The 26,849-nt window shown below is 41.0% G+C and overlaps 1 protein-coding gene across 2 annotated transcripts in view; it reads right to left on the reverse strand.

The window, feature by feature from the left end:
- Positions 1-1,098: 1,098 nt before the first annotated feature.
- The window catches only part of arhgef40 (Rho guanine nucleotide exchange factor (GEF) 40), a 41,353-nt gene continuing 15,602 nt past the window's right edge, over positions 1,099-26,849 (reverse strand). For both annotated transcript variants that reach the window (XM_044341470.1, XM_044341469.1), the window contains exons 8-27: positions 25,947-26,061; positions 25,205-25,298; positions 24,981-25,067; positions 23,897-24,013; positions 22,698-22,796; positions 22,381-22,532; positions 20,696-20,834; positions 19,999-20,118; positions 18,104-18,295; positions 17,472-17,984; positions 15,923-16,344; positions 15,212-15,461; positions 14,093-14,182; positions 11,628-11,834; positions 10,015-10,194; positions 9,517-9,697; positions 8,111-8,221; positions 5,827-5,936; positions 4,251-4,294; positions 1,099-3,995 (exon numbers count right to left, since the gene is read on the reverse strand). In XM_044341470.1, the coding sequence (XP_044197405.1) occupies positions 4,268-4,294; positions 5,827-5,936; positions 8,111-8,221; positions 9,517-9,697; positions 10,015-10,194; positions 11,628-11,834; positions 14,093-14,182; positions 15,212-15,461; positions 15,923-16,344; positions 17,472-17,984; positions 18,104-18,295; positions 19,999-20,118; positions 20,696-20,834; positions 22,381-22,532; positions 22,698-22,796; positions 23,897-24,013; positions 24,981-25,067; positions 25,205-25,298; positions 25,947-26,061 (3,206 nt within the window). In that variant the 3' untranslated portion in view covers positions 1,099-3,995; positions 4,251-4,267. The remainder of the gene's footprint in view (positions 3,996-4,250; positions 4,295-5,826; positions 5,937-8,110; positions 8,222-9,516; positions 9,698-10,014; positions 10,195-11,627; positions 11,835-14,092; positions 14,183-15,211; positions 15,462-15,922; positions 16,345-17,471; positions 17,985-18,103; positions 18,296-19,998; positions 20,119-20,695; positions 20,835-22,380; positions 22,533-22,697; positions 22,797-23,896; positions 24,014-24,980; positions 25,068-25,204; positions 25,299-25,946; positions 26,062-26,849) is intronic.

The raw sequence follows: 26,849 nt of genomic DNA on the forward strand, positions 1-26,849 counted from the left end.
AAATGTCTGCGCCGGCATATTACTGTATCTCCCCCCAACATGCACTCTCATTTACAAAAGAAACGCTTGGCTGGCTGCCTATAAGTCAGTTTATCCGCGTGAGATGACCAACGTCCCTCTTTTTCTTTCCCTTTTTTTCTCTCTCTCTCTCTCACTATCTCATACAGTGTGTGTGTGTGTGTGTATGATCTATAGTTCCCTCCCTCCATCACCCCCCCTTCATTCCTCCCTCCCTCCCTCACCCTAACCCTTCTTAATATGATGTAAAAAGCTAATCGCATGCAAATGTCTGTTGTCCCGGTAACCGGGCCTGAAAAATCCCTTTGATGTTTCCCCCGACTCATTCTCTTCACGTTCTCTTTGTTCGCCACAGTCTCGCTGCTTTGTCAACATCCCCCCTTTTACCCCGCTCTCTCTCTCTCCTTCATCCATTCTGCAGCTCTCTCGGCCCTCTCCTAGTTCTCTCCATTAGAAAAAAAAAAAAAAAAAAAAAAAGTTCTAACTCTACTTTGTGTCTCCCTCTTTCTATAAGCCCCCCTCTCTATTCTTCCTCTCTCTTTTTTCCCCCTGCCTCCTCTCCCCCTCGTGCTCCTGCTCTCCCCTTGACTGTGCCTCTCTGTCTGTCTGCCCCTTCGCCCTCGCTCATTTCCCATCATTCCCACCTACTGTCTCCTGTCCTCCTCTGTCGCTCCCTTTCTCTCTCTCCCTCAGTTCTGCCCCTTCCTGTTGCTCCCCCCCTTCTCCCCCTCTCCCCCCTTCTCTCTCCCCCCCCATTTGCCCACCCTTTATCTCTCATTCCTCTCTCTATGTCCCTCACACTCGCATGCACAGATGGACACACACACTCTCAGACATGCCCTCCCTCCTTTCGAGAATTTGATCCCTGGAACTATTTGATATGGCGCTGCACTGTAGTTATCTAATCATTCTGGTTTTTGTGAGGCCCGGTGGAAGCAGCAGCACAGCTGGCTTTCAGAGACCACTCATTACAGCGAGTTTGGGGTTACAAGGCTACAGGCCTCATTTTGAGGTTAGACCTGCAACAAGGTTCAAGCACAACCTCCAACCCTCCCACCCACTTAAATCCCCTCCGGGAGGTTTGGAACTTCCATCCAGTTTTAATTCAACACAGAAATGTAAAAAAAACAGTCAATTTTCATCAAGTAAGCATAACATGCATTTCCAACATTCCTTCCAAAAAAAAAAATGTAAACATCAGGCAAAAGTGTGTCGTAGAAAAGAGCAAGAGAAAAGTTTCCATACATTAATACTGCCTCGCAATGGCATACAAATGTGAGGGATTCTGAATATGACAATCTATACTGCAGCGAGAATGAAAGATGGTGTTCATTACGTTGCTTCCAATATAATGCAATGTACCAAACAGCTAAAGGCTATGAAGTGTACGGGCTTCTCCAAGCCAACAAATTACATATTGATTCAGAACACGGCTCAATAGCCATTTGCAATTTTTGAATTTGGATGCAGATATGAAACGTGCTAAATCTGATAACTGCTGCTGCCGTCTGCAGACACAAGCTTGACCTCCCGCTGCTGCTAGCTTTCGCTACCTGATGGTTTCATATTGTACCTTAACCGTGATATTGTTTGATACACACACTATCCAATCAAACTGGTGAGTGGATGTTGATTGCTTTTACTGACTGTATGCTTACGGTCATAAAATATGAACCACATCATCGACAAAATATTCAAACCTAGAGGATGCCTTTTTTTTTTTGTGGTTGCATTGGATGAAAAGTTCCAGATATCTTGTACATCATTTTCTACATGTTTCTTTATAATTCAGTATTAATACAATGTACAGTATATGGGAAGAGTCTGAATAAAACTCAGCAGTGTAACATGTATGTCTATTACTGGACCCACTAGTGAATCTTGTGGTGTAGCAGAGGTTAAACTGCTGTTCTGCAGAAGTGAAAGTTATTTTTATCTTTTGTTCCACTTGCTTTGAGACATGGCATCTCAATATTTAGGATAAAGCAATCCCCTGACATCTCAGTAGCACCATATCAAACATTTTAAGCAACTGAAACAAGACAGAGAGTCTACAGCAATGATAGTGGCTCTGTGCTTTAAGCTAAATGCTAACATGCTCACAATGACAGTGCTAACATGCTGATGTTTAGCAGATATAATGTTCACACCGTCTTAGTTTAGCGTGTTAATATGCTAACATTTGCTAATTAGCACTGAACAAAAAGTACAGCTGAGGATGGGAATGTCAGTTTAGCATTTGGTCAAAACCAGAGTACAACAAACGAAAACTGCTAAATGAATGTCAGGGAATGACCAAAGTGATTACAGCTCAGTTTGACATGAACATATGAAGCAAATTTCATGACAGTCCATCCAATAGTTTTTGGATGGCTGACATTTCACAAAAAAAAACCCCTCCAAATGTCAATCTCACGCTGGTGATAGAGGAAAAGTCACAAAAGTCAGTAGGGTTCATCTCCAGAGACCACGAATGTCTGTACAAAATTTCATGGCAATCCACCTGATAGCTGTTGAGATATTTCAGTCTAGACCAAAGCGGTGAACCAAACGCTAGCATGGCTGAAAAAAAATCTGATCCAAACAAGCTGAAAATAAGCATTAAGGGAACTCTAGGTTCTTTGGGGGAAACCACTTTAAAGTCAGGTTTGATTAAGTTACCTCTTTAAGAATGATCAGATGTAGTTCATGTCTCCTGGCTGCAAGCACAAAACCAATAAAACCAGAATAAAGCATTTTTAACAGAACCTCCTTTCTCCATTTTATGGAGAGAGCATTTCAATCAGGAAAGCTTAGACTAAATGTTAAGACAATACCTCTTTGTACACATATCAACATTGCACAGACACCCATTTTATACATTTGGTATACAGAATATGGCATCTTATATCAAAAGGTATAGTATTAAATTCATTACCAGTACTTACAAGTATACCAAAGAACATTTTAAGGCACCAATAAGCTCATGTTGCTGACATAAGTTACACTTTAAAGAAGACTAAATACCATTTTGCCCTTAAAAACAATACTATTAGCTTAAACATACACAGTAACAGAATGTATAGCAGTCAGATATGATTGGACGTCCTTTTCATCATCAAGGCAATGTTTACTGTACGTGTTCAGATGTAACCTTGCCTGTCGTTGATTTAGCCACTGTACCAGGCTCGAAAATGGCCACAGTGTGTGTGTGTGAGTGTGAGCATGTGAATGTGAACAGTGCTCCACTGTCTTATAACAATAAGAATGACTGCATGTGTTGAGCGACACTGTGTGTGCGAATGTTTGTGTGTGTGTCTGTGTGTGTGTGTGTGTGTGTGTGTGTGCATGCTCACACCACCCCTGCTTCATTTACATAGATGCTATCACACCTAGCCTATATCACGCATTTTTACACAGGCTGTGGGGAAAAAAAAAGCCTACAGTACTCCATTCAGCGTTATGAAAATGACAAAGTACACAATACATTCTAAATCTGCAATCCTACGGTGGATTTACGCCCCGCATATTACTTCCTGTTTATTATCAGATGCTGGGGCATGTGATGTGTACAGTCAGCCAGCCAGGCAGTCAGTGGTTCAGACCAAGTGGTTTGGCCTAGTGGGGAGCCGCGGGGCAGACAATGGCCGCACTGTGTGGCTGAAGTGCCTTTGGTGTCAATGACTCTGCCAGCAACTGAGACTGGCAGATCCAAAATGGCGGAGCGCAGAGAGCCCTGCTGGTGCTTGTCATGGTTTAAACAGGGCAGTGTTGATCCTTTTTGGATGCAGCTTTTTTTATTTTTTTTTCCCGGGGATTCATATCAGATCTGCTGGCATGTTAGTTGTTTTAAGGAGATGAAGAGGGCAAGAGGAAGAGGGGAAATCGGAGCAAACATGAAGGAGAAGTTCAGATAAAGTCCAAGGGTCTCCTCATGGTCCTTTAAGTCCAGTTTGACTCCCCCAGAGGTGAAATAGAGATGTTCCACGGTCCAGTTTCTGAGAGAAGAAGAAACCAAAAAATTCAAATATTCAATTCTTCTACATCTTGAATTTCATGTTCTTTAAATAAGCATTTTCCAGAGTGCATATGTGATTTCTGTCATTAGAAAAAGAGTCGGTAAAAGGTGAAAAAAATCTCAAAGCGAGCAATGCAGGGATGCGGTGACATGAGCAGCGCATGTAAAGAGAGCAATAACAGAAGGAAGGGAAAAAAAAAGATGAAAGAAACATGTGATGAACACAGTAACTTACTCTTATTGAGATGACAGTTACACGGCTGTAGAGGGAGACTGACTCTGGAGAGAGAGAGAGGGAGAGAGAGAGAAAAAAACAGTCACAGTTTTTATTCTGGGCTAAAATGTGCGTTCATACCACAGCGTGCGTTTGTGCGGGCACAGGCGTCAATCCACCCTCTGTTGTTGAATATGTGCATATCGCTGTCTGTGTGTTTGCCCTATCTGTTTGGGCTGCGTGTGTCCGTCTGTCTGTCAATCTGTTCCCAGCGCAGTCTGTTTGCCAATCTGTCATATTCTGTTTGCTAGATAAGGAGACTGAGAGAATGTGTGTTTGTGTTTGTGTGTGTGTGTGTGTGTGTGTGTGTGTGTGTGTGTGTGCACAGAGCAAATTCATTTAAAAACTACCATCGAGATGGCTGGAAGGTATTGCTGTTTCTTACAGCTAAGCAGATGCATGCACATTGTCGACAGTTTACTGACATATAGAAAGCTTTGCTGTTTAAAAGGACACTTTTCATATAATTCACCACACTGAAACTGTATCATTCCTACTGTAGTGTGGCTCTAGTAGGTAGAAAACCATTTTCATCCGGGGGACTCCCTACATTTTTGGTACATGTGGGCCTTTTTTGACCAAATAGTCCTGGGAACCATGGAGCCTCAGGAACTAAATTGATTTCTTTGTGAAATACTGTTTGCAGTTCCACAGCAGCTGGATGACAATCAAGATTTTTTTAGTACAAAATAAACACTTTATAAGATGTAACACATGAGAAAAAATAAATAAATCTTGTGCTGAAAAACCTATAAACCCAAATGGGCTTATGAATGCAGCTCAGCCAAAACATAATCATGCATGTTAGGCAAACTAACTGGGAACTTTTGTTGCCTGTCTTCCCTTCCCTTTCTCTCCCCTAATTTCTTGTCACCACCAACTCTATGTGCACGGGAGATTTCAAGCATCCACGGCACACTTGTATAAGCTGCACAGTCATGTCCAAACTAGTTGTGATGTCACAAATCCTGCTCGTAGGTACACGCCTTTAACTTAAAGTGAGCTCAGAGAAGCTCGCCACTTTCAGCACGCGAATGCGAAAGCAGCCTTTAAGTGTCAAATTCTGCACATACATCATTCTGCACAATAAGCAAAACCCATTTTTGAGCGGAAGGGGACTTTTAAAGTAGAGCTTTAAAGTTGCTTGTTTTTCAGAAAAGTCAGCAAGCCGACTGTACAAAACTTGGTTTACACTTCATTAACATTACAAGAAACTCTCATCCCTTGTTCTAATATTGATACTCGTGACAGCGAGTTGCAATTTAAATGAATGTTGTACTCTCCATGGAGCAGTCTCAAGGCTGCTGGGCCATTTATATTTCCTAAAAAACCCTCTGTGATGGACAAGCACCCATGGTTCCAACGGGAAAGAAAACCCCCCCCTTAACCTTCTGTTGTCACTTCACATTCCACACTTTTCAAATCTATTTTTAACCATGGTAAAGTTTTGAGTAATCTGTGCCAATAAAAAGAGTCTTTATCCACTTTTTGGGATCACTAGATTGTGTGTGTGTGTGTCCCTACGCTGTGAACCCACCTGTGAGTAACTTGTTGATCCAGAGTTTCTCTTGGGGTCCCTCCCAGACGCTGGGGATCCCCCCTCCTTCTGACTGCCGACAGAGGAGGAGTCTGAGCAGCTACTGTGGACTGAGATAGCAAATAGCATTAAAATACATCCAGTAGGTGTTGGACACATTTAAAATATGTATTTCTCTCACTGCAGTGCAGGTAATGGAAATTCAAATAATGATGCCATTCTATATTTAGACATCATTTGCATGAACTGGATGCTTGCCGCTCACATTTGCATTGTGTTTATGCACTTTTACAATGTAAAATATCAGTGTACTGTATCACAATGTTTTCTTGAAGTGAAAAAACTGAGGGACCCGGCACGGAAGAGACAAAGAGAGAGGAGTCAGAGTGAGAAGGCATTTTCTCATCCTGTTCAATGAATTTCTAACACCGTGTTCTGTCCCAGAGGACAATTCATGCATTGAAATCCTGAGCTGCTGCACTCAATGAGACACCTGGTGAGCAGTATGTGCATTACACCAAGCTATGAATGGGAAATGACTTTGGCTCTAGGGCAACTGCGGCCTTTAGAGACTGGATGGTGGGTCTGGAATCTGAGGAATTACAGTATATTTCAGATTGGGTGTTTTATTTTCTTTTTTTCTATTTTTACCATGTGGATGGAACTCTCTTCTTAAAGGGAAACAAGATTTTATAGCATCAATCTGTAGTGTGTGTTCCAGGAATAATTTTTGTGACAAACAACTTTTTTTTTTTTTTTTTTTTTAAATCTGCCTGTCCTGGTTCTATTTAGCTATATTTTCCAGGTAGGATTAAGGCTATATTTCAGCACGGAAACTGTTGCGAACCTGTGAAACAGTATGTGTGGGTGGAGAAAGCCCTAATGTTAGTGATAGCATTAAGTATTATAGTAACACCAAGGGTTTTTCAGTGACTTTAACTAAAAAATGTTATTGGCTGTATTTTTTTATAGATTTCAAAGTAATGACAAGTTTCTTTCAATTTTTATCACTGCCTGAACATTGACCACATATTTACACTGTGATTTTAGGAACAGAGATAGACAATATGGCTAAAATCCTTATTAAAGCAGCACAAATCAATGTTCTTATATTAACAACAGATTAAATGACTGTGTTTATTGTGAAAGGTGTTGGTCATAGTGGCGAACCCACTATGACCACTCTGCAGTTCCCCTCAGTTTTACTGTGCGTTTTAGCATCTTTTAGCTTATTGTTTCGGTTTTACTGTCTGTTTTGGTTCACTGCTCTCATCAATCTTGTCTCCAGAGACAGTAGGAAGCTCTTTTCAGTGAAAAAGCTCTAAAAAAGCTACTGTATGCTACCTGCTCAGCACCAAAGAGCAAACAGACAAAGTTAGCAACTAGCTAGTGAACGAAGTTGAGCTTTTAGCTGCTTAAGAGACAGAAATGTCTCTCAGGAGTTGGTGGAGACAAAAGTGCTATATGAAGAGTGAATATTGGACTTATATTTGTTAGAAGGACACAAACATGACTCAGAATCAATGCTAATGTTGCTTTGTGTTTGCGTTTTAGTATAGTAACATGTTAGCTGTATCTGCTTTATATAATGACATACAGTTGCTTCATATCATCATGCAATGATTCTGCTAAAAGTCAGTAGAGGAATCAGAAATATACAAGAAATGCAAGATAAATCGGCAATAGCTGTCTCTAGGATGGATGTTTCCTTTAATATTCTCTGTTTATGGATACAGTACAGGAAGCGGGATGAAGACACAGTGTGAATGTTGTGATGGGGTTTGATCATAGCAGAAGTAAAATGTCTTTCCAGAGCTGCATATTCTCTCCCGTCATGTCACAGCTCTTCAAAATTTCTCAGTGTGAGACAAATATCAAAAATTCATAGAGTAGCCTGGGGGCGCAAGATTGAAAACCACCCCCCCCCCCACCCCAAAAAAAAAAAAAAACATGTACTGCGTTATTACCTTGTCACATGAGGAGATACACCCAAGAACCGTTTTGTTTCCTGTCTGTAATCTCAGGGCCAAATCACTTTCAGTTCAGAGAGCACATCTGAACAATCCAGTAATCCAATCTGATCACAACCAACTTCCCAAAGCCACAGTTCAGACTGAAACATGTTTTTTTTTTTAACGGGAAAATTTGTTTTCCCCAAAAAACTTTGATGCAAATGCGTTCTTCCTGTGCAGTTCCCCTACGAACACAGTGCCTTTAGTATCTGCAGCATCCCACACATAGTGTCAAAGTGTTAAAGATGTAATCCTTCTAGAGAATACAATACCTCTGTCACTGAGACTGCAGATGGAGTCCAGCTCTGACGCTTGAGTTCCTGTTGCATCTAGCAGCAGCTTACTGGAAACTCCCATACAGAGTGACTCCTTCAGACACAACTCTGGGACAGCAGAGAGAAGAAATCATTAAATGAAAATGAAGAAAATGAACTTTATCATCTGAACTAACTGCCTAAAAATGTGTTAGTCCCTTTTTTATATACCAGCTGCAGTGCATCTTATCCTGTGTGATACCGTAATCTGAACCAACTACAGGAAGTGATCCTGAGATGCGAGGTTTTATGGATACGAGGAGATGGATGGGTGGTGACATTCGATAGCCAACATTACCCTGTGTTTGGAAAGCTGGGCTTAAACAAATGGACGACAATCAAATAACAGAGTTGACTGATGCTGATATTTCTTGTTTTGTCTTGTTTTGGCTCTTCTCTATCTCTAATCAGGCCACAGGGCACGCAACTTGTGAGTTAGTGGGGTTTTTTTTTTCCCAGTTTATTTTTTTACAAGATAAATTTCGATAAAAAGAGCAAGTGTAGTGTCACTTTTCTTTACAAGATGAATTTTCTGTCTAAACTCAAAAAATAAACTACTGACTAAAAACTGTCACCACTGAGGTTCGGAGCAGATTTTCACACTTACTTTCCACATCACAACAACAACTTCAGCATGCAACCATGCTCACAGTGATAATACAAACATGCTGATGTTTACCAGATATAATGTTCACGTTCATAAGATGTTTACCATCTTAGCTTTAGTGTGTTAGCATGCTAACTTTTGCCAACAACAAAAACTACAACTGAGGCTGATGGGAAAGTTATTAGTACCCAAATTATAGGACAATTTGAACATTTGACCTGATAATTGTGCTACATGAAAAGTCAGGAGATCACCAATGTGACAATTCCAATTAAATTTCAGGGGGACATGAACGTCTGAACCAAATTTCAACCGCATGGTGGCGCTAGAGGGAGAAAAAATCAGGGATCATCAAAAGTCATCAGGATTCATCCTTTGGGGACCATAAATGTTTGTTCAATCCATCCAGTAGTTGTTGAGATATTTCAGTCTATAACAAAGACTCTACAGAGCGACTGACAGACCGACAACACCATCCTTAGAGCCACGCCACAAGTGTGGCTAAAAAAATGGCAAAGTGACCCTACAATGAACTGTTCACCCGTCAGTGGTGTTGTCCTGCTTTATAAGGAGCGTATGGTGGGATCGTGTGCATAAAATGAACGATACAAGATCAACAATATGGGAAAATCTCTTGACAATGCCGAACTTTAGACTTCATTCCAGTTTTGTGTGGATTATAGATTGATGAGGGTTTTCTAAAAGTGTCAGACAGAGTTTAAAGTTGAGGCCTCTGGGGTCAAAGGTCATACTGTACCTGTGTTGTTGATGGCGTGTGTCCATAGCAGATGGGCAATGTCTTGAGCCCAGGTCTTCCTGGATTCCCTGTCCTGAGCTTGCAGTGTGATGAAGTCTCTGGTCCTAGAAGCCTGTCGGACCCAGACTTCAAACTTCAGTCCCTCCTCGCCTACACTCTGAGTCAGACCCATCTCACCCGTCTGCGGGGAAAAGAGGATAGATTTGTTAAAATAAAGAAGAGGACTCAGGAAAAACTAAAGGAAATGTCAGAAAACGGTGAAGTCCAACTGAAAGTAAAATAAAGAAAAGTAAAAAAATCAGAAAAGTAAGCAGCTCAGACTCAGTTTGTCTTATTCTGCTTTCAATTTAATCAATACAGAAAGTGGATTTTCCTCTTCAAACACTGAACGTTTGGCAGAGAGCGAGATAATGAAAAGTGAAGAAGAAGAAGTGTGTGTGAAACAGAGAGAGGTAGAAGAGAAAAGACTGTGTGTGTGTGTGTGTGTGAGCTCTGTACCTTGATGCTGTGTTTGTAGCTGTAGGCGGTGCGTCCCGGGCCGGTGCTCTTCTGTTTGGTGAAGACGACGACATGCTGGTAGAGGAAAACGTTCCTCACGCCCGCCCGCTTCCTCCGAGCTCCCCCGCACACCGTCAGCTCGCCCTGCCTCACCAGCTCGCCGCGCTCCGCCACCGGGATCTAAAAATCACACATTACACACACGCATCACACATTAGGATGCGCTTATCTTGGCTTGAGGCCCGAGCCCAAGGCCTTACTCCGCAAGATACTATCTTAATTTTTTAATCTTAAGAGGCCATTTAGTCTTGAATCATGTTTTCTTTGCCAGAGGGTTGAAATAACTTCACTTGTTTCCAATCCACTTTCATTTGGTTAATTAATTATCTTAAAACAAGTAACGTTATCTTGAAAAAATAGGCAGATTACTGCGCTGGAGAATCCATAACACACCAAAAAAAAATGTTGCTGGGAAAAAAAAGGGCCAATCAGTACAATTTTTGCTGAAGAACAGTTATAAATTTGAGGGTTTTCATGGGGTTGTTGACACACTTACTACCTGACAGGAGCTGAGATGTGTTTTGTTTTGTTTTCGGAGCAAAAATCTCAAACCGTCCCCTCCTTCACCAACTCAAGTTGTCAGTTTCCAGGCGACTTGCGAGACATTGCAGCTACAAAGCTTTATTCTCAAGTCAATAAAAGAAAAAGTACAAAGCAGTATTATTACTACAGTGCCTCGCATGGTGACATATTCCCATCTTCACAAGACACTTCTTTCTATTGGATCTTTGCTCTAATTGGCCAGCTGACTCATGTCTTTTGTACAACTGTGACTTTATTGTTCATGTCAATTACAGGGTTGAGACTTCGCCATGCTGTCGCAGCTCCTACCAGAGACAGAAAGAGGTTGATAAAAATCAAATGTTATGTAATGCTCCTTTAGGATTCACTATTAGACTAGCTTACTTTCTATAGTCGCAAACAAACTCAAGCTTTAAAAAAAAAACAACAAAAAAAAAAAACGCCACACCACGCTCTGACAATAAAATTTAAAAGGACTGGTAATCCAGCAGCGAGCGGTGACACAGAACTTTATTTTTAAACCTCTAGAGATGTGTCGGTCATGATATAAGTGATGCTTCATATGATTATGAAACATCCACATCCACACCCACCTAAACACACACACACACACACACACACACACCTGCACTTACAGTAATTTCACCTGGAGAGCTTTTGCAGCGCGATTTGAAGTAGCTCAATGGGAGTGTTTGTGCTGCCGTAATGTCTCCCTTCGCTCAGAAGGGGGAGGAGAGGAGGTGTGTGTGTGTGTGTGTGTGTGTGTGTGGGAGTTAAACATTTGTCACAACCAGCTCTCATGGTTAACCTAAAGTGTATTTGCACTTTTCTATACTGCAAATAGACACCAATAAATTCATTTTTTTCTCAGAAGAATGAAAAAAAATGTAAGTAATGAGCCTTAGATAAAAGATACAAAAGTGATAACAACTTTGTGACCTCCACAAGATGAGTTCATGTCCCTCTAAGAAAAGAAAGTGGGACTTGATTCACAGTCGCACAGAGTCGTAAACTGGGACAGGCGTTCTCACCGGACATCCGACGATGAGGTCACTGGCCCGGAGGTCCTCGCCGTGGCGCTGGGCGTGTCTCAGGATGGAGAGCGCAGAGTCGGAGGCAGGGTTGATACCCCCGAGCTCCTCCAGGGCCTCGCAGTACTGCTCCAGTCTCTGAGTGGGAGCCTGAAGGCAGTGAGGGAAGGATAGAGGGGAGAGGGGGGACGCCGCAGGGAGTTTGGACTGGAGGAGAAAGGAGGGGGGGGGGGGGGGGTTAGACCTGGTGGACTCCTCTGGTGACCCCATGTCACATCGAGCCTTATGAAGAAGTCAACTGTAAATCAAACCAGGGCTCTGTCTGAAATCATTCATTATATAGTACAGTATAAAGTGTGTGTGTTGTCTGTTTAGTGAATATTATCATACTTTGTACGGCATACTTAGCCACAGTGATGGTTACGGATCACGATTATTACAAAAAAAGGCCATTTTAGACAGATGAAATGACCTGAGAGGTGTCCAAAATATTTTTTCCAAAAGTTTGAATTTTGCCATCTAACACACTACTGTATATGGATCAATATATAAAATTCCCTATGTAGTGAGTAGTAAATAGTGAACAAATGACTTGTTTCAGATACAGCCTAGATGTACGTATATTTTGAACAGGTATCAGTATTCAACTTCCAACGTAAGAAGGTAATTTTCCGGGTGAAAGTGAGGAAATTGAGTGTGTTTCTATCATGTGACAGTCAGTTTTTCTATGGCAAATACAAATTGTGTTGTTTAATAGTAAAATTGTGAAAAACTCTGAAAGAAAACAAAAAATAATAATTTTTACTAGTTTCATGTATGTAAGTTCGACATGCAAGACCAAAATTAATCAGAAATATAAAAAATATAAGGAAACAAACATTCAAAATCACACTTTTTCATTACATATTATTATTATTATTGTTATTATTATAATAACACCAGTTACAGATGCATAGCTTGTTAATTCACAACATAAATTATAATAATTACACATTACAATACATAAAATGTACAAAAAAATATAAACCAAACAGTGACACCAAACCAAAAACAAAACATCTGAACAACATGATGTCAGAGAAGAACTTGTGAATTCACACGTCTCTATGAGGAGACTCGATTATTACTATTATTATTTTTACTGTGTATATTCGTGAGTGTTTTAAACAAATATTTGTTGAATATTCATGTTAAATTATCAAACCTTTTTAGATTAAGCTTATTATGGTCTCTTCAGAGATACTATAAACATGAACAAATAAATTATTTGATTATTCAATGACTACTACATGTGTATGTTGTTGCTTTTCAAAAATCTATTTCAGCTGAAGAGCTCTTTTGGTGAACTACAATTACTGCACCACTTGAAACGTATTTAATCAGGAAAGTGATTGTTTTAGTCATTATTCTTCAAATTCACAGGGAGCCAAGCTTGATTTTACAGGCATTATTGGTTTAAAAAAAAAGTCTCAAACTCTATTTTTCATTTCCACTGATCACAGAAACCACGTGAAAGTAGCCGCCGCATGATCTCTTCATCACAATAAAACTCATCGCCAAAATGATCACCATAATCATTTAGCCTCAACACCAGCTTCCCATCCATCACCATCACAATAACCATAAACCTTCTTGTAGCCCTGATCCTCAATGTGTTCAAGCTGTGTTTTTTATAGTTTATTTGATAGGAAAAGACACAATGTACAAAGACAAACTGAGAACAAGCTATGCAAGTATCACAGTGTTTATACCAGATGCTACAGACACTATGATATGCTAATGGGTGCTAATTTAAAGCTACTGCAAGACGTGACATGAGCTCACGCTGCCTCCCTGTGGTGGTTTGGTAGAAATGCTCCTTTATGGGACACTTCACAACTTGAATGTAGCCTCAGAGATCTTAAGCGCTGTGATCTCTCCTTGTAAAGTCATCTTAGTAATCTCATGATGCTGTAGATGTATTAGTTTTAGTTAATTGTAGCTTGCGAGCTCAAATTACTTTCCCTATAATCCGCCTTTAATTGTCTTTTCTAGTGTACATTAAACATGTAATTAGCTTTACTGTATACAGCTCATTTTTAATTGCTGCCACAGTTGGATAAAGCAACTTTAATTGGTTTGTGCTTGTGATGTGTTCCAAAATTACTTATAATGATCTTTCAACACTGTGATTTGAGGGATTTTCTGAAAAGAAAATATGCAAATAAAAAATCTTACGACCCTGACACCCGTATTATCTTTATAGATTCAGGAATGTGTGATCATCAGTGAGAAAACTTGGCACTTTTCTCTTGATTGAGACTGTAATTATTTCTTCAGTGAAATGACAGCGGAAAAAGCAGAGAGACACAGTAGGTAATACTGGTCATACTCTTCAGATCAGATGTTTCTCCAGTAACTCTCTGATGTTTAAGATTATGAAAGAGTTCAGTTTAATCTGAGAGAAGCAAGGAGAGAGTTCTTACCTTAAAGAAGTCAGCAGCCTGTGTTACCAGTGGAGAGTCCAGTTCTGGTTTAGTCCTGATGTAGTGGGAATACTGCAGAAACTGCTCCCGCTGCATGCGAGAATGAGACGTGAAAAAAATAAATATGAATAAGAGAATTAAAAGTTGAAGTTTCATAAATCTGATCAATTCCACAATAATTGAGTTAGAGAAAAAAACGATTATTTATTCTTTCCTTAATTTGTAACTACTGTTTTGAGTGTTAACTGAATACAATTTACTTATCTGATCTTTTATTTGTGCAATTTCAGTAAATCGTAAATCTAAATCTGTAACATTTTTATATAAATAATGTCTGATACTGTACTCCATATTACACATTTATGTAACATAAAAATAACTCAACCAGTTCTAAATCATCTGATGCGCATGATGTGACTCATCAAAATTCTTCCCTGCTTTCTAAAGAAAGCATTGACTGCCAAATTAACATGAATTCTTGAGATATTTGACTCAAAACACATCTGTATCCTAGAGTCTCCAAATAAGTGTGAATAAACCTTTTCTAGCCCTGCAGGCTGTTGCACCAGCTATGTTTAAGTTCAAACATAGTTTAGTAGGAACAGATTACACCCTATAGTTACGACGAAAAGTTAAAATTTACACCTTTCCTAAAGTAAGTAAGTTATTCTTCATCAATTGTTGTCACAGAGGAAGGAAAAGATGGAAGAGACTAATGATAGAAGGCTAGAGGACTTTTTTTGTTGGTGACATATTACAATCTTTTACAGTTATGATGACACTAACAGGCACTCTCAGTGTTGTGTAAAGTTACTGTTACTTGGATCATCTAATCTTTCATTACTTGCCTCCAAATGTCAGACAATTAAATTCTGTCATCAAAGATGTCTTCAATAAAATACAGTGACATTCACAAGGAGGTCTCTGGTAAATCTTTATGAATAAAAACATTATTTTTTTTAACAACTTAGGTCTCATTTTTGTGGTTTCAGTCCTCCTTCCAAGGTCATTTTTATGTACAGTCAAAAGTCAAGCAAAAAACTCTATTTCCATTTCACAGTTTTGTGCATTTTTACTTTAACTCTAACAAGAATAAAGCTTAGTTCCTCCTGAACTTACATATTTACTGAAACAGTCCTGCTGCAACAAACTTTGCAAAAGAGCCCCCTCCATGGCAGGTAAGAGGTACTGCGAGTGAAAGGTGCTCAGGCTGGCCCAGATGGGGAAGAGGGTGTCAGCCTTCCCCCTGATGGAGGCCGGGGTGTCTGAGAGCTCCAGTAAGGGGAGGTAGGTCTCCTCCACCCCCTTCAGGACAGTCACGTACTGCCTTTCAGAACTCAGCATCCTACACCAGAGCAGGTACAGCTTACTGCAGGGCAGAGAGGGGGGGCAGGACACGTCAAGAGGAGCAAGAGAACCGATGAGAACATTTGCAAAAGAGGAACAAATGTGGGTGTAAGAGCAGAAGCGGGAGGGAAGAGGAAGTAAAGATAAGCAAGTAAGATAGCGGTAAGCAATGTAGAGAGATCAAACAGTTAGTGATGATAAAATTATCTGAGATTGGATGTTGACTGATAAAATAGCTCTGAAACAGACTTCAGTTGTACTTAAATTATCCCAAGAAGGATGAATCACGTCTCCCTTTCATCTCAGCCCAGCCTGCTACTAATGTAATTTATAATGTTGGTCTTGTTTTGGAACTCTCAGCCAACTCAGACCTTCTCTCGCTCATTTTCTCACACACACACAAGCTCCCACGCAGACATTTCAACAAAAGTAAAGAAGGGAGAAAATAAGCTAAAGGAAGGAAAAAATGACACAAACACACACCTCTGAGCAGTGGATCCCGCCCTGTCTTGCCCTGTTTCCCTCTCAGTCCTGCCCAGCAGCACGTGTTGCCGTGGTGACCCCGTGTGGTCCACCACCTCCTTGCTGCTGACCTCAACCCCTCGGATCAACACCCCTCCTCCTCCTCCTCCTCCTCCTCCTCCTCCTCCTCCTCCAGTGCTCCCTCCAGTGCTCCCTCCAGTGCCCCATCCAGGGATTGCTGCAGCCATGCTGGTAGTGATGACCGGGTCAGCTATCGCTCGTCGCCCCAGCCAGGACATGGGGGAGTTACGGCTCACCCCGCTCACTGGGGACTCCGCAGGTTTGGGGCTGGCCGTGCCTCTGCGGGGGGCCAGGAGAGCCTGGAGGTCGAAACTTGGGTGTCGTTTCCTGGGCGGCTTGGGAGGGAGCGGGGCATCTGGGGACTGTGAAGTGAGGGAGATGGTTATAAGTATGACGTTAGCAATATGTTGCCTCTAGCCGTGATATAATTTTGGAATTAAATTTATAAGACAAACAGACCAAAACTGGAATATTAAAAAGTCAACTCTTTTACACCAGACAAGGCCAGTTGCCAAAAAAGATATTAAAGTTCATAATAGTGGTTTTAGACCATTAACTTCACTATTTCTTGTATTAGGTTCTTCCAGGCAGTCTGCGGTTTCCTTTTATTTCAGTACATTATGAAAATCAACCTCCAGAAACCTGTTTGAGATAGTTGACAAAACAGTCTCAACTCCACTTACTCACTTGTTCCTGACCTTTTGATCATATTACATGGTGTTTGTCAGCAGATGGAGTTAGCTTGGCTGTCGGGGAACTGTAGATTTTCAAAGTTTCCATTATTCCGAGCATTTTCAGGACTTTCCTCTTCTTCTGCTGATGACGACCAGACTCCAGAACAAGTGAGTAAGTAGACTTTGAGTGTTTTGTCAACCTCTGTTTCCAAGGTAAAGAATGAGCTGTAATACTACACATTTTGGTACCTTTGTTTCTAACTATAGTTATGTGGTTATTTCAGGATAATGCAGATGTTAGCGAGGAATGTTTTGAAAAAACTCTCCAAGTTGATGCATTCAAGGACACTCTGACATTTGATAGTAGGTTGCAAATGGAAAATATTGCTGATGGAAAAGTCTGAGATGGTACCAGACATCCTATCAAAAGGACAAGCTGACCTATGAGCTGGTAGCCAAATAAAGACTGAATACTCCTCTGCAACCCCCCTGAGACAATTTCTTTAATAGCCCCATGTTAATTTTAAACACTCTTTCATAAGATTTTCCACTGACTTCTGTCTTCTTTTTCTAATTCAATTGGTCAAATTTAAAACCACTGAATAACAACATGAAGTGTCAATTGGCAGCTACAGTCTGAAAGCAGTGGTACTGTACATGAGTCAAACCCTGCTGCAAATGTATTAAAAAGTCATTTCTTTTGGTAAAGGTCAAACATCCCTCTTTTTACAATGCTGTAAAATAAAATAGAACAGACAATATGGCAAGTAACACAGACATGATATATTCCATAGCAATGCAATGCACCAACTCACGCTCTTCTTTGCTGGATTCAGAAGGTTCTGCAGGAACTTCCCTCCTCCGGCTCCCCCTGCTCCTCCCCCTGCTCCTTCTTTCTTATTCCCTTTGTCCTCTCCTATCTTCAGTGTGGAGCAGGTCTGCGGTCTGAACAGTGATGCCAAGGATCCCCAAGACTGCAGACCCCCTTCTCCTCCTCCAGCTCCCAGCCCCCAGTCTCCCTCTCCCTCTGGGCCCATCAGGTCCCACAGGCTGCTGGCAGACGGCGTCTTGGGCTTCCCCTGGCCTTGATTCTGGGCCCGTTCCGTCTGGAGGAACCTGGGTTTCACTTGTGCTACGGTCCGCTGGTAGCGCTCTACCGTCTGGGTCCAGAGATCCAGGAGCGCCCCGCCGCCCAGCTCCATTGCTAACGACCGTGCATCCTGGAAACGGGACGGGGGAATGGGAGGGAGGGAGGCAAGGGGGCAGGTGGAAGAAGAGGAAGAGGGGGAGGAGGAGGTGGAGGACACTGCATCGCACCACTGGGTGGCCTGCACAGGAGATGGGAAAGAAAAAATGACTGTTGTTTGCCCTTAGGAACATTTTAAACTACTCATGTGTGTTCATAACTTCCTGCACACTTAACAGATGCCTTCCTGTGGTGCGGTACCTCAGTCAGTGTGGACAGCAGCCTCTGTGTGTTGTCCAGGGTGGTCCAGCAGTCAGACAGACAGTGAGACATGTCCCTCAGCTTCTCCCTGACCGGAGGAAGTCGGATCTGGACATCGTTCAGGCCTGTCCAGTCCAGCTCGCACCAACCCTCCAAATCGCTGAGCACTGACAGAGTCTCGCTGTGCAGCTCCTAAAAAATTCAGGAAGATCCACCGTGATGTCTTTGCCCAGAAAAACCCTGACGTATGAACTGTACAGGCTTGACAAGATATACTTGGGAAGTCATGAATGGAATAAACATAACTGTTCTGCTGGGAAAACAGCACATTAGCCTTATCCACAACAATAAAAGGAATATCCCACTGGACAGCAAAGTGGGTTTAAAATACATCTGTTTACATTTTAAGGTTTAGTTATTGACTCCTCAAGTCTTTCAGTGAGTAATTCAGAGTGACATGTGTACTAAAGGCTCTTGCAGGGCTAATATGATTCATAATCTTTGAGTTGAGATGACAAGAGACATATTGTTTTAGTGGAAGACATTTAGGCCTTTTCCATACACATGTGCTGGCTTGGCTTGACTCGGTTTGACTTGGCGCATCAGCCCAGCGCGGCAGGGATTTGCATCTCCATTATAACAGGGCTACCCGCTTGAAGGTGTGTCTTTAACTGATGACGGACTTATATTGAGTCAAAAGCAGCAGGCTGTATACATCATGGCTGTGACTGGTGGTCGGTCACGGCTGTAACGCGGTGCATAAACATTCATTTCCTATAAATTCTTTGCAATAAAAGCCTTCCGTTAAGTTTGTCAGCGGAAAGCTTTTAATATGAAGCAGCAGCGGCAGGAAATGTTTTCATCAGCAGTAACTTAACATGGCTTCGATACAGATGAAAGCGATCAGGAAACGGTTCAATAAAGCAGATATCTGAAAGTACAAACAGAAACACAGGAGAGAAACTAAACTTCAAACCACAGAGATTCAGTTAGACACAGAGACTTTTTAAAACAGCTTTCTCTTTGGTCTCCAGCACAGACATTAGTGCAGACTCGCAACACACACTTGTTTGAGGAGGAGAAGACGGGGGGAAAGGGGGGTCGTCATGGGTCGGCTGCGGTCGGTGAGACGTCACCGCAACATGCTTAGAAGCAGGTTGGGTGCGCTTTGATGGTCCATCTTAGGCGTGACTTGACGCAGTAAAACTGGTAATGGAAACGCAAATCAATGCGGTATGGTATGAATTGGCGTGGCCAGCCTCCACTGTGGTTATGAGTGAGAATTATTGGATAATGGTAAATATATAAATGTAGTGTAACAGTGGCAGAAGAGTAAACAAGTCTGTGAATTGAAGCAGTAATTCACCAATATCTATCTAAAATTAGCTAACATTAGCTACCGTAAGCTACTGGTCATACCAGACCAAATAAGGATGTATAAGCAAAAGCCCTGAATGTACTGAACTGAGCAGTGGTACATTCGATTACTTTAAATTTTACTTTTCATTTGAAACAGGAAGAAGATGTTATTTTATATTTTGAAAGCTACATACTTTGACTTTAAAGACACTATGTGTAGGAATTGTGCAGTATGTGATTACAAAATCTCCAGATTTTAACCCTAAGTTTTTGTTAATAGAAAAAGTAGACATTTTCGTTGAAAATCATTCTTGATACTAACACTGGATGGCGCCAAAGTAAGGAATGTTCAATTTCCACACACGCTTTAATTTTAAGAATTCACCCATGATAGTGAGTGCATTGAAATTGTGTGTTTTAACATGAAAATAACACAAACAATATTAAAAAATTACAGCAAAGCAGCATTTTTCATGTATAGAAGCAATTCAATATGTGTAAAAAAAAAAGCCACGCATTAAAAACCGAGCACTCACATTAGCCGTTTCTCTGAACGTCTTGAACTTCTGTTGTTTGAGTGAGAGTCTGCTGAGAGAGAGAGGGGGTTCCTTGTAGTCATCCAGCTGTGACTGGACTTGCTCAATCTCCTTATCGCACTGGGAAATAAAAACAAGGAGAGAGAACGCAGGGTGAGAGGAGGACACAAGTCCGTATTTGACTGCATACTGTACTGCGACGGATGCTTGTTGCACTATGTGGACAAGTTGAGGGAGTAGAGTCATTATGATTCTAAAATGAAACATATTTTGCAGAAAACACATAATTCACAGAGGCAGCACTAAATAACAGCAAATCAGGGCGTTTCCATCTGGCGCCTGCTGGGAACAGAGAAGGGTGAGTCAGAGCAGTCAAAACTCCTTTTAGACAGTGCAATGCTGGACACCGACGTGTTGCCTAAAAACAGCCAGTCAATTAACATCCCTAAGGCTGTCTTACAGCTGGATAAACAGAGTGTCATGATCAGTAGGTTTGTCTTTGCTCAACAAATTTCCTCTGAAATTCGACAATATCTGAGGTGAAAAAAAAAGCAATTACTTAACCTTTTATCTATCATGCATCAGCAGCTAGTTCATAAGTTTGCGCGCAAGACTCAGGAAAGGCAGGAGAACGGAGAAATTCCAGCTGTGTCAAATCAGAATTAAATCACACCCGTCTTCTTCCTTCCTTACTCACCTTTTCCAGTTTGTCCACAAGCCTGGCTAGTCGTCCAAGTGCCTCCAGGTCGCGACCTCTCTGATTGGACACCCGGACGAGCCGGTGGAGGGCGTCGTCCACACTGTCGTAGAGTTTAGAGGTCGCAGTGAGAGCAGCCCTGAGGAGACAAAAGTCAATTAACCGTTGAGCAGGTAATGACAGAAGAGCAGGAGTGAGAAGCTGCTTTTTTCTGTTATTTTTTAAAATTCTCAGCCAAAAATCACCCATTTTGGCTTGTAGGAAAGATGTAATTATGAAAAACAAAAAGCCTCGCAGACCATCTGTCTAGTAAAAAAGGAAACACATCAGCCTATACTTGTATTTGGCCTCTTTCTCATATAGCCTGAGCCAAAACTCATTACTGGATAAGAGGAACAGCCACAAATACAACAATCTTTAGATCTATGCTGTAGTTGGGCACAAACAAACAAGCTGCATTGCTCTGTCCTCCATTTGATGTTACGTTCCCTTTCTCCTCCAGCTGGTTTTCATTTTTTGGGCTGAAAACAACTTTTTTAGGATGTGGAGTATTTTTAACCTGTAACTAACTCATCTTGACAAAATAATCCCACAATCATACATTATACAACACATGGGAAGGCTGAGGGCATGCAGATCCCTTCTTTCCCTTGGGACCAAGCTGCTTGTGTAAAGTGGTTTCTGCATGTGAGTATTTGCCCAATTAAAATTGTTGTGTATATCATGAGTTCTTTAAAATAGTCCAACTTCAATGGCCCTGACTGATTCAGATTTCTGCAGTGTGCAGTCTCATTAGCATCACAACAAGAGGAAGCCTATTATTATCCAAATATATGCAAATGCACAGTGCGACTCAACATAGCAAGTGAGATAGTTCTAAAAAAGCCTCTAGGATAATATTAATTAATATATCATACATAACAATACAGTGTATTATCTAAGAGTATTCCATCAATTTAGCATTGCACTCTAATAACAATGTCAGACTCACAATATACAGTTTAAAATCAATATATTGTTTTTTATTCCAAACATTCTTCTTCCTTGTCAAAACCTGGCGCCTACATTACCAACAATGCAACTCGACATGATTCGCACAAGTGTACAGATTCGGGTGTGTTATGCTAGTATCGGCTAACGTGGCCTCGAGCTGCTAGCCTTAAGCAGGGATGAGGAAAGGGCTACAGAGGTCTCACTTCTTTCTGACTCTACAACCCCAGATTTTTTTCATTCTCAAACTTGTAGTCTTCAACCATAACCGACGCTGACTTATGTGACATCACTTGAGGCAATTTATCAGGCTTTGCGTGGCTCACGAGAGGCTTTATACAATTTTTTTCACATATGCAACAGTACTCCCCAAGACCTGTAAACAGAGTTTAATGTGTAAAAAAGAATGAAATTCCCCTTTAATACAATGGTGTGGGTATTTTAATAATAATAATACTGACCAATACCTTCCATGTACTGTTTCAACATTCATTGGTGGTAATTGTCAGTATTATGCTACATGAAGGAAGCTAATTCTGTGTGAAGTTAGCGGTGATGATGCATTCCTATGTTTGGTGCTATGTGGGAATTTATGCTGTTGATTATCAGAAGACAAAAGAATGAAATATGACAATAAAAGGGATCACAGGAACCCCAAACGTTCTAGCACAGCATAAAAATGAGGCCTGCGCTACCTGCAGTCCGGCGACTTCTGTGCCAGTCCAGTCGTGCTATTGGTTAACCCTGCCAGCCAGGCCCCACCCCTTTGCTGCAGCTCAGTTAAGCGTTGGTCGGCCAGGACGCTCGCCATGAGCTGTCTGTGTCTATCAATGCTCAGAGGAACAGCCTGAGGAAGAACAACATGCTTATTAATGTTTCTCTGGAGACATTTTAAAGCCAGCATACATAAATTACCAAACTGAACTTTGGCTTCCATCTGATACACTCATGACTGATACACTCACTCATCACTGATGCACTGATATAAAGAGGTTAAAATTCATATCTTAACCTTGATGTTGTCTGGCATTGGCTCAGTGTCCATTGACTGCAGTGTGTCTCCTAGGAGTGAGAGAGCACTCTCACAACGCTCTGTCAGACTCTCGAGGCTCTGGAGAGAAATAAATGGGGAGGTGGGGGGAGGGAGTTGGAGAGGAATCAGTGATTTCGGGCTCGTCTTTCATCAAATTAATTCATAGTAACTAAAGAAAATTGCATGAAATCCTTTCTTTCTTATATGTTTTTCCAACATCCATGAGAGAGGTCAGAGAAAAGTCCGAGGACAGGAAAATGTTTTGATCTGTTTGGATAAAGTAATATAAACTGTCAGGGGAAAAAGCCATTAAGAGTCCTTGTTCTTGGACCATCTTTCCTTGATTTATCCTCCACACCCAGTTCATCATGAGTTTCTGAAATCACAGACCACCGCTGGACGACCACTTATTCCGGCCAGCATCTTCTTATCTCTCCTCCCTTCTCTGTAAACTTCGCCTTCTCTCCAAACTCTCCTTCTTTCCTTTTTGTGGTTTACTGTTTACATCGAGGAACAACTAAATCCTCAATAAGAAACAAATCAAGAACTTACTGCTGATCTACCTGTTAGGCACCATGAACAGGAGTTGCTGTACTTTGCTGTGGTGTTATCTTTGTTGTGTTTACTCTGCACTCATTACACACTATTAGATTTAATTACCAAAACAAGAAATCAGTCATCATACTGAGAGACATGTGAAATTTCCTCCTTAACCTCAGCCTGTAATTAACATTTAGAATAAACTTTTGTCGATGTAAGTCAGTACAAGAACTACTAGTGCTACAGCTGAGAAATAAAACAGATGATGGATTTTCACACTGAAATTAATACTGGAATCAATTCTCCCGCTGTGACATATTGGTATCTACTCTTGAGACCGGTGTGTATATGCAATAACCAAACTGTTAACTCCTCTGTGAGAGAATGTAATTCATACAAGTGACATGAACCTGAATAATTCTGCAAAAAGCATAGATATCACTTGATCTTAAATGCCTGAAGTGATCATTTCCTGCTCAATTTCCTCAAGACCAATCTAATTCACGCTCAGGTCAGGAAATCTGGCAACCTCAGTTCTGTAACTCTACCACTGAATAGAAAATTTAGTTGGAATAAAAGAAAGAGGAAAAGAATGGAAAAAATGTTTATTTTCCAAAAAAAATACATGAGTTTCTCACCAGTCTAAAAGCCAGCCAGTCTGAATGACAGTGGGTGAAGTCTCCATCCATCTCTTTGGGCAGCTGTTGCTTGTCTACATACTGCTGAAGGACCACTGTTCCTCGCACCATGTGGACCTGGACAAGACAGGACAGGATTAAGGACACAATACGACAGAGTTAGGATCTATGTCAAAATGATGAGAGATTTTTAAAAAAGAAGGCATAAACATAAGATATGAAGAGTATAATGCTGTAGCATGTAGACTGTAGATACTGTAGACTTTAAAAAGTTAATAATATTTTGCAATGACAGCTACAAATATGATTTTTTGCTCCTTGACATATTTTTTTGAGGTCAAAAAATGCTAAAGCGTGTCTCCTCCTATTAAACTCAGATCACCTACATTACTTAACTAATCAACAGGAATACAAACAGTTACTGTACTACTAAACTACAAAATGATCCCAAGAATGCAAGATGCAGAGCCAACAGCTGTTTTTTTTTCTAACAGTGTTAACATCTTTTGGGCGGGACTTCCCTTTAACATGGATGGTTTTAACACTGCCAGGTCGAAATACAAACCACATGGCAAGAAGAATTTTCTCATGCGCGTGTGAAAGAAAGAACTTGCTAATCAATGCAAAGCAATGAGCTGAATTACCAGAAAAATTGAGAGGTATTTGCAAACTCAAGATCAGCCAAATGCATGGAAATCAGACTTATTTATATTCAAGCACCGTGCAAATATGCACTACAGCTAAGAGCATCTGACATTCATCAAATTTCAGCAAGGAACAGAAACAAAGAATGGTTTATAAAATGTTATTTCCTCTTGTATTTCCTCATTTTGCATTTTGTATATGAGAGCAGTCATCCCTGTTGTTATGATAATAGGAAAAAGGAGTTTCAGGGACTTTCATTTTGCTAATGTTTCCCCCCACAATTGGTTTGTGTTCCATGTAGGTTTTCTACCTGTGTTTTAACATTTACATTTGCAAATAAAAGACATAAAACTAATTGAACTAAAAGGAATAACTGAATGAAAAATGTTGTATGTGTTTTTGTTGGTCCATAAATTGTAAACATAATTTATGAGCTCACCTCTGCTCCTTCCAGATTATGAGAAGGGGGCTCCTGTTGCTCCTCCACCAAAACCAGAACAGATCCAAGACTGCCAGGAACCAGCACCTGGAACACACAAAAAAAAAACGCACACATAAAAACACATGTGCTTGAGCTACTTGATCACATCTGCAGGCAAATTAAATCACACAAGCAAACATTTAGCACATTTGGCTAAACAACGCTTTATTTTTCTGTCTCACCTGGAACAATTTAAGTGCAGAGAGGCAGAGAGCGGAGGGTGGAGAGCGTCTGCTGTCCATTAACACCGTGAGACCTTTTTCTTTGGCTGCAGGCCTGATGAGGAGAGAAGTGGATGTAGGGTTAAAACAGGGGCAAACAGAAGTTAGAAGAGTTGTACTCTGAAATGAGACTTCTGTGATATGAAAAATAACTGTGTATGCCTACTCTTCCAAAATTATATATTTAGTTTAAAACCATTTATAGTACTTTTTAAAGGATGGCTACAGTAGTGTGTCTTCATATAATTTCTTCCCAAACCTGTTGTGGAAGTTTTGTTTTAACTTGCTGTGAGTGTGAGGTAAACTGGAAATCTTAGATATGTTTCTTAAGGTGACTTTGACTGAGTTTGTTATGGTTTTCTCAGCTTTTTGGCACATTTTCTGTTTGTGTAGCCCCACCTTTTGCTATATTTGGCAAAGTCAGCAAAAAGCAAGTCAAGTCAAATACAATAATGCAGCACGTTTGACTAAACAAGTTTCTAAAACAGCAGAGTAACGAGAAAAAAAATGACTCAAGTCGAAGTAGGCGTGCAGCTGAAAGGAGTGCATGAGCAGATGGTGAATCAAAGACAACAGGGATTTTATGTTATTAAAGGGGGAGGTGTGCAATGAAATATTATCCTAAAGCAATGACCAAAGCTATTAAAACCACTGAAATGTATCTCTGAATTAATTTTCTGACTGGAAGCAAATGCAGCCTTACCGAGTGATCCTGTAATAGCTGGCCAGGACCCGGGCCATCTCCTCCTCACAGAAACCTTCTTCTGATCCATCTGTCTCTGTTACAACCAGAGCACGTCCCAACCTGTCCACTGTACCTGGGGTCGGTAGGCATTAAGCATTGAGAGATAAGGCCAAGATAAAGTTGCTGCATGCTGAGACTGATTAGACATTACACTGGTTTATTTGTGTTTTATAATGGTATCACCCACTTTGATTTGGGATAGCAATTTTTAAAGCTTTGGAGCTACAAAAGGAGCATCTTTTTCCCTAATTTCTAAGAAGATTTATGGACATTTATCCACAATGGACATCAGATATATTGATATCTCTGGAGAATGTAAGTCACACTGAATCTAACAGTATGTGTACCATGTATGTGTGTTCAGATTTGACTGAGTTATGACTAAGACGATGAAGAAGAAAAAATGGGTGCGATTTTTGATTGGGTGCTAACACCTGGGAAACAATGGATGCGTGAGCAGCGCCTGTGCACTGCAGAACCTCTTGCTTTTCATTTCGGCGCCTATGTTAACAGGTTAGAGCAGCCACACAGCTGTCTCACATGGGCTGCTGAGTCGTGTCATCTAGAGATTCAAGGTCTTGCCTTTTTTCTCAGCGTGATGCACGCGGTTCTCAGCAGAAATAGACAGGGAACACGATAGAAAGATAGGGCTGCCAGTGGCAGAAGTGCCACAGCAGTTCAGTGACGCACATGCACTGCTGAGGTTCAGGCATCCAGTGTGTCCCAGGCATAAGGGTTAAAGCCCACATTAGCCCACTTATGTACATAGGTGTACAGGACAACAGCAACAAAGAGAACAACAAAGTCACACATCTACAAGACTAACTGCAAAGGCTCTCCATGTGCTGGAGAGTTTTGAGG

The sequence above is a fragment of the Thunnus albacares genome, chromosome 22 (assembly GCF_914725855.1).
Source record: "Thunnus albacares chromosome 22, fThuAlb1.1, whole genome shotgun sequence".
Lineage (NCBI taxonomy): Eukaryota > Metazoa > Chordata > Actinopteri > Scombriformes > Scombridae > Thunnus > Thunnus albacares.